This window comes from Mastomys coucha, unplaced genomic scaffold (genome assembly GCF_008632895.1).
Source record: "Mastomys coucha isolate ucsf_1 unplaced genomic scaffold, UCSF_Mcou_1 pScaffold12, whole genome shotgun sequence".
Classification (NCBI taxonomy): Eukaryota; Metazoa; Chordata; class Mammalia; order Rodentia; family Muridae; genus Mastomys; species Mastomys coucha.
The window spans coordinates 18,036,820-18,044,429 of record NW_022196894.1 but is presented as its reverse complement, the minus strand read 5'-3'; the positions used below and the strand labels follow the sequence as shown (position 1 = coordinate 18,044,429).

The window sequence follows — 7,610 nt, the reverse complement described above, 5'->3', positions numbered from 1 at the left end:
AGCCCTGGTCTCCAACTCAGAACAGTTCTCTGGGAGGCCCCTCACCCCATTCTTCCGAGACTTATTTGGCGAAAAAGGTGAGTTTGCTCTTGCTCTGAGGGAGGGAAGGTGGCTGGCTGTACATCAGTGTACTCAAGAGGTCAAGGATTGTTAAGAACTGTGAACAGACAGGGCTGTACCAGGAAGACATTCTCAAACCCCTCCATGTAAGGGGAGATGTTAAAAAAGACTGGCATAAAAGCCCAGATCAGCCCTTCTTGGCTTCCTGGCCTTGAATGAGTCAGCGTCATATTCCAACTGCCAGTGTACTCACTTTCCCCCGGGTGTTGGAGAATAAGTCATCCAGAATACCTCAGAGAGCTCACATCTGTGCCAGCCCAGAAAGGGCCTTGTCCCTCCTGTCCTCCTTTGTTCTCCTTCATGTCTGTGGGGACTTGATGCAGAATCAGACTCGAGTGTAAGCTCCTTAAATCAGACAGGCATCTCTGAGCCCACCCTAGACTCACTGACCACTACCCCACAATGACACTTTTCTCTTGGGCAGAGCAGCAGTTCAGAGCAGGTGGGGAAGGCTATTTGGGGGTCTGCTCTCTAGGCCTGGTGGAGTTACTCAAGGGGTGTGGGCCGGTGGTTATCCTTTCTCTCCTTGGACTCAGGTGTTATCTGCAGCAATGGGCTTACATGGCGACAACAGAGACGCTTCTGCCTGACTACTCTCCGGGAGCTGGGCCTTGGCAAGCAGGCATTAGAGTTGCAGCTGCAGCATGAGGCAGCAGAGCTGGTTAAGGTGTTTCACCAGGAACAGGGTGAGAGGAAGTGGGCCAGGGCAAGCCTGCCTATCGCTGTGCTCCTCCACACTCATGCACATCTCTGCAGAGTATAAACCTCTGTGTGTGTGTGTGTGTGTGTGTGTGTGTGTGTGTGTGTGCATGTGTGTGATGTCACTGAAACCTAGTAACAGTACCAGGACTTTTGACTAGCAGTTTCCCCAAGGTGAGTGGATACAGATCTAAAGATGCCTAAGTAAGTGGAGAGCCTCAAGGCCTACTCTATAGTTCTGCATACGTGTTCTCAGTTAATACCTAGCGCCTTTTATATTTCTTGCCTTGTGCACAGGTTTCTTTCCCTTCTGGACTTGCATAGGCCCCAAGCCTTCCTTTCCCTTGGGGAACCAATACTCATCCCTTTAGGCCTCAAAAGATCTGAAATTCCGGTCTTAAGAAGTTCTCCCCAATCCTAGGCTTAGCTAGTTCTTCCCAGCAGCTACGTGACTGCACCATATTTTGTCTAACCAGCTCTTCATGCTTTTCACAGCATCTTTCATAGACCATGGTTCACAGGAGGTATTCGGAAGCACCTGGCTGGGGCTTGAATGAGGAATGAGAATGAGTTACATAGAGGAGTGGTGGTATCTGAAGCTGGATGAGTCGTGAGACAGAGCCGTCTGTGACTTCTCATACTCAGCCCTCCCCTCCCCTCACAGGGAGAGCCTTCGATCCTCAGGTCCCTATCATTCGATCCACAACGAGAGTTATCGGGGCCCTGGTGTTTGGCCATCACTTTCTCTCTGAGGAACCCATCTTCCTGGAACTAATTCAAGCCATCAACCATGGCCTAGCTTTTGTCAGCACTATATGGCGCCGGGTAATTGGCTGTTGGGGAGGCTGGTGTGTAGGTCATGGGACTATCTGGATCCAGTTCAGACAAGAGCTTCCACCAGGGTCTGGCTGGAATGGTAAAAAGGCTGGAGGTGTGGCTGGGTCTGATTCTGGATTTCTTAGGCTCATATTTCTGTCTACAATTTTGGGCTTTCCACACAAAAGGCAGCCCTGAGCTCCTTAAATCAGAGGCCCAGTCTATTTTGTAGCCCTTGGTATAGGCTTAGCTGTCGGGCTCAGGACTAGTGCCGACGTAAGCCCTGAGTGGGCCATTCTCTCCACAGCTGTATGACATGTTTCCCTGGGCCCTCCGCTACCTCTCAGGACCCCATCAGAAGATATTTCAGTACCACAAGGCAGTGAGGAGCTTCATCCGCCATGAAATCACCAGGCACAAGCTCAGAACACCTGAGGCCCCCAAGGATTTTATCACTTGCTACCTGTCACAAATCACCAAGGTTGGTCTGGAGCTCTCATTTCTCAGCCGTTTCTCATGTTTGCCTCATTCTGCAAACTTTTGGGCACCTTAAAACTTGGGCCAAGAAAGGGTCTTTCCAGGCCAGAACTGGTTTCTCTACAGATGGTAGGCTGGAAAGAAGAGAGTATAGATGCAGGGGGCACAAATCCATAGCCATCCTCTATTGACACCAATCCAGTCCTGGGACTCAGGCCCTTCCCTGGGAGGCCTCACACTCAAGAAAGCTCTGATCCTATATGTCTTGGGACAAATCAGACCTTAGGAAGACACCAGGTCTGTGCTACAAGAAACCCATAGAGGGCTGGAGAGATGGCTCAGTGGTTAAGAGCACTGACTGCTCTTCTAGAGGTCCTGAGTTCAATTCCCACATTGTGGGAACCACATGGTGGCTCACAAACCATCTGTAATGAGATCTGGTGCCTTCTGGTATGTCTGAAGACAGCGACAGTGTACTCATATCCATTAAATAAATAAATATTAACAAGAAGGAGGAGAGACCCTTAGAGCCAGAGCTGTTCCTTCCCTCGCCCTCACCAGGCCATGGATGACCCTGTCTCCACATTCAGTGAGGAGAACCTGATCCAAGTGGTGATTGACCTGTTTCTGGGAGGCACAGACACCACGGCCACCACCCTGCACTGGGCACTCATGTACCTGGTCCATCACAGAGCCATCCAGGGTAGGGGACGCTCAGTTATACTTCTCCTATGCCTATCTTCTCCAGTCTGTTAGTCCCAAGTTCTATGGGCACTGGGGGAGGACTTGTTCTCATCTCTGTGGATCAGGGATCAGTGTGAGTCAGACAGGAGGGAATTTCAGCTCCCAGCCTGTGACTTGCTACATGACCTTAGGAAATCATTCTGCCTCTCAGAACTGGTGGTCAGGGAGGTGTGGCTTCCCTCATTCAATAATGACTCAGCACCTACTAAGTGCCAGGCCCTATGGTAATGATAAGATCACAGTTGTGAGGAACGAAAGCATCTGGCGTTCTCAAAGGAACAAACTGGTTGCAACCAGCTCCAGTTCTGTGAGGGCAAAAGCACCTTCTCTGTAGAGCCTTCATCTTCTCATATGTCAAGTGAAGACAGTAGTCCCTAGGTTGTGAAACTCGCATCCAGGTCTTTTCCCTTCTCATACCCTCCAGGAGTGAACCTTACACAGAAGCAAATTCTCTCTCCTGTGAAACTGTTGGTGGTGGGGTGGAGGTATGACCTAGGGCTGTGAACTTTAGCAGCCATCTCTAGGTTTGGAAACTGGATAGTGTGCAGTGTGCAGTGTGGAGGGGTGGTGTGGGGAGGCTGGGCCACAGGCATCTTCCCAAGACCCTCACTGAGCTGTCTGCAGAGAGAGTGCAGCAGGAGCTGGATGAGGTGCTGGGAGCTGCACAGACCATCTGCTATGAGGATCGAGAGCGACTGCCCTACACCCGTGCTGTCCTCCACGAGGTACAGCGCCTTAGCAGCGTTGTGGCTGTGGGTGCTGTACGTCAGTGTGTGACTTCCACCTGGATGCATGGTTATTATGTGCCTAAGGTAAGTAGCCTGAAATAGGCCCATGCCAGACCCAGCACCTGCACTCCTCCCAGCACAGGCACTTGCTACCGATTCTGTCAACCTGACAGCTATCAGTCAGTCAGTCAGTCAGTCACCTGTGGCATTTGGGGCAGTGGTTATGACAGAATACAACCATTGATTGATAAAACCTTAAAGATTCCTACATTTGAGAGGTGTTTTAAGAAACTTCTTTCCGATGTTCATTGTCCACACATATTTCACGTAGAACTACCATGTGCAGGGCCCTAGGTTTAATAACCAATAATACAAAAGTAAATCAACACATACAAGTTAGGCTAGTAGTACATCCCACATCTCAGGAAGTAGAGGCAGATGTCAGTTCAAGGTCATTTTCAGCCACATAGTTAAGGCCAGGCGAGTCTACATGAGATCTTATCTCAAAAATCAAAACTAGGGGCTGGAGAGATGGCTCAGTGGTTAAGAGCACTTGATCTTGCACTGGTCTTCACCAAAGGAAAGTCAAGGCAGCAGGAGCTGGAGAGAATTGGTGCATTTTATCCACAGTCAGGAGCAGACAGTGGTGGAGCACATGTAAGTGAGGCATGTTAGTGCCCAGCCTGCTTTCTCTGTTCCTACCCAGGCCAAGGATGTGATGGTATCCTTATCTACTGAGGGTGGGTCTTGCCCACTCAATTAACATAATCAAAATAACCCCCCCCCCAGCCAAGCCCAAAGCCTATCTCCCAGGTGAGTCCAGATTTGTTGAGTCAATACCATTTTAGCAACTGAAGGACAGTGACAGTAATGGGTCCACCACAAGGGATCCTTGTCAAGCTGTCTCTGCTCAGGTATTCCACGTCATGGTGAAACTCACACTGCCATTTCCTGAGGACAGGCTAGAATAGAGTCCCCAGGAGCCAGATGGCTCTGTAATATGGAGGAATGGCATGTTTAGCTTTTATGAGTGAATATGAGGTGTTGTACCAAAAGCAGGCTGTTGCTGGTGACCTGGGTCTCTCTCTCCCCAATGCTGAGACCTGTGGCTGCACAGTGCGTTAGTTAAAAAGAAGGCAATGTATAAATGAGATATTTTATTGTAGGAAAGGGAAAATAGGCCAATCAAATAGAGAGAAGGAAAGGAGGGAAAGGGGAGAGAGAAAGCAAGAGAGCAAGAAGGCAAGAGAAGAGAACAAAGAGCAGGAAAGAGGAGAAAGAGAGGGAGAGCAGAGACAAAGAGCAAGAGAGAGTGAAGAAGAGCAAGAGAGAGAGGAAGAGCAAGAGAGCAAGGAAGAACAAGAGATCGAGGAAGAGCAAGAGAGTGAGAAGGGGGCAAACCGCCCCTTTTATTGTATGGGGTGTGGCATGCCTGGCTGTGCTGTGGTCAGATGACTGGGGGTAGGGTCCAGCTAGAATGCTGGGAGCTTGGGGCATGTGTGCCTGATAGAGCACACATCTCCTTTAGGGGCAGCTGTGAGGGGCTGTGACTAAAACAGGAACCAAAGACTCAGGAGTTATGGGCAAGCTCCTTCTGCCCCCTGCAAGCAGAAACTGCTCACAGAGGTACCAGGGTTCAAAGTCAAATACTCGACTGGGCTTAAGTTGCCTGAGCAGACCACTGCCCCACGCTTCCCTAGAATGGGGCATTCTGAATCTGCACCACGAACTAAGATCAGTGTGTGCTTCCCAAGGCACCAGATGTCATTTGGAATGGGATACATGAGCAACTGTAGCCTCTTTGCAAATGTCTCTTTATCTGAAGGGGATTATTCAGGATTATTGAGCTGGCTCAGAGAAAGAACTCAGTTGTTAAAGGCTAAGCCTCACATTCAAAAGAACAAGAATTGATTTGGCTGAGGTGTGGCTTACTGGTGGAGCACATGCTTTCTACATGTAATTGAAGTCCTGGGTTTATCCCCAACACCACAAAAAGTGGCAGGTGGGGCTATCACAATGCATGTGGCTATTAATCTCAGGAAATTCTCTGCATTGTAATGGGAGAATGTGTAGCTTACTCAGGCACTAGCAGAAACACGTGCCTTTCCAACACCTCTGTGTAAAGTTCTGTGACCAGATCTGGGTGTCTTACTGGTCCAAGTGGCTACAGCTTCAGCCCAGGTGGTGTAGCACCCTCAACAATGGCACACAACTACTAGAAGCCTTTGGGTCAGCTTCTCTTTGGTGTTCTTTAGTTTTTGTTTGGGTGCAGATGTCAAACTCTTCAGAAGTTTTTGTTTTGCTTTGGTTTTAAACTTAAAACTCTTTGTTGAAACCAAGAATCCTGCACTCAGTCTCCTGAACGCCATGGGATATTTGGCCCAATTCTATGGAATTGTTAAATAACACATAGGGTAGGGATCCTGAAGTCTTGGACACTAGAATCCTGAGGCTGAGTTCCTCAGACCTAGGACTATGACTAATCCTTATTCTTCTTTGCTTGGGCCTTTTTACTATCCCCCTTCTCACCCTTCCACCCTTCCTCCCTCCTTCCTGTGCCAGGACTGCAGGGTTAAACTCAGGCCCTTGCATGATAGGCAAGTGCTGGACCACTGAGCTATATCCCTAGCTGCTAACAGTGTTTCTCTTTAGCCCTGGGTCCACAAGGAAAAGAGCACAGTTTATTTGGGTTGAAGCCTTTGGCCCTTCCTGGTCCTATTTTCTCAGTGTGACTTTCTTTTTAGTTACTCCTTCACTTCACTTGTGAGACAGAGTGGATGCTGGGGTTAGAGCTGCAGGGTAGGTAAGGGTTACAGTAGGGTTATGGTTAGTGGGAAGATGAGGACATAGTTCATGGTCTCTTCTCCTCACTACTAACCGGTCAAGTGTCCATCTCTGGCTCTACATTTTCTGCCTTTCCAATGCTTGATCTTTCTTTCCCCCTTTTTATTATCTCCATTCTTCCCTTCCCTCATTGTGGGCTGCCTTGACTCTAGAGGTATGAAACTCAGCTCCTTAATGGGTGTGAGCATGGAGGGAGGGCCATTGAGGATCTCCCCAGGTCCTGGGCACTCTAGCCACCCCCACCCATATACTGGAGTTGCTTTAGCCCCAGGCCAAGGCTGGGTACTGGGCAGTCTGAGCCTCCTCAAGCTACATCAGCTCTTCTCTGCAGGGAACCATCATCTTGCCCAATCTGGCCTCTGTGCTGTATGACCCTGAGTGCTGGGAGACCCCTCATCAGTTCAACCCTGGCCACTTCCTAGACAAGGATGGAAACTTTGTGGCCAATGAGGCCTTCCTGCCCTTCTCTGCAGGTATCAGGAACAGTACTGGGCCCTGGGAATGGTATATGCAGGAAGATTATTGGGACAGACACAGTCCCCTGTTTTCCTTTGACCTTTCCCTCTGCTTTCAGGGCATCGGGTGTGTCCTGGGGAACAGCTTGCCCGAATGGAGCTCTTCCTGATGTTTGCCACCCTCCTCAGGACCTTTCGGCTACAACTACCAGAAGGGAGCCAAGGCCTCAGGCTGGAATATGTCTTTGGTGGTACACTGCAGCCCCAGCCTCAGGAGATTTGTGCCGTGCTCCGTCTTAGCAGCCTCAGCCCTAGGGAGCCCTAGGCCTGCCACTGCAGCCCCCCAACACACAAGGTTTCCATCTGTCAACCCTCAAAGTCAGGAGCTAGGAAGAAGTGGAGTTTTCCTAGCTCAGCTGCCCACAGTTCTCCCACCAGCTCTGATGGTAATCCTGGGAAATGGACAGAGCAAGGTCTTGCAGCAGTAACTAACTAGGTTTGAGTAGTTTCTTTCTTAGAGTAGGATAATTATGCTTTGGCAGAGGAGGATTTTATAACACTGGGTAAAGTTCGACTTTGAATCAGTTCACATGGTTCATTTGGGAGGAAATCAAATGTTACAATGCAGTAGCCAAGTAAATTAAACGGAAATGCTTCCCCATAGCATGCAAATGCTGGGGACTGGTAACTGGTGGGGCTGGGGTGGGGGTAGGGGTAGGAGTAGGTG

The 7,610-nt window shown here is 49.5% G+C and overlaps 1 protein-coding gene across 1 annotated transcript; it reads left to right on the top strand.

Annotated features, from left to right (window-relative positions):
* Positions 1 to 1,637: 1,637 nt before the first annotated feature.
* LOC116086329 (cytochrome P450 2J2-like) lies at positions 1,638 to 7,314 on the top strand. The gene is made up of 6 exons (XM_031364642.1): positions 1,638 to 1,644; positions 1,943 to 2,116; positions 2,674 to 2,815; positions 3,481 to 3,668; positions 6,760 to 6,901; positions 7,003 to 7,314. Exons 2-6 carry the CDS (start codon positions 1,952 to 1,954, stop codon positions 7,206 to 7,208), a joined length of 843 nt encoding a protein of 280 aa, XP_031220502.1. The 5' UTR covers positions 1,638 to 1,644; positions 1,943 to 1,951; the 3' UTR covers positions 7,209 to 7,314.
* Positions 7,315 to 7,610: the final 296 nt, after the last annotated feature.

Excerpts from the sequence above, each read along its gene's own strand:
- LOC116086329 (XM_031364642.1), top strand. The coding sequence starts at position 1,952 with ATGTTTCCCTGGGCCCTCCGCTACCTCTCAGGACCCCATCAGAAGATA. Across the intron at positions 2,117-2,673 it reads ACCTGTCACAAATCACCAAG|GCCATGGATGACCCTGTCTC; the intron begins GTTGGTCTGGAG and ends CGCCCTCACCAG. Across the intron at positions 2,816-3,480 it reads CCATCACAGAGCCATCCAGG|AGAGAGTGCAGCAGGAGCTG; the intron begins GTAGGGGACGCT and ends AGCTGTCTGCAG.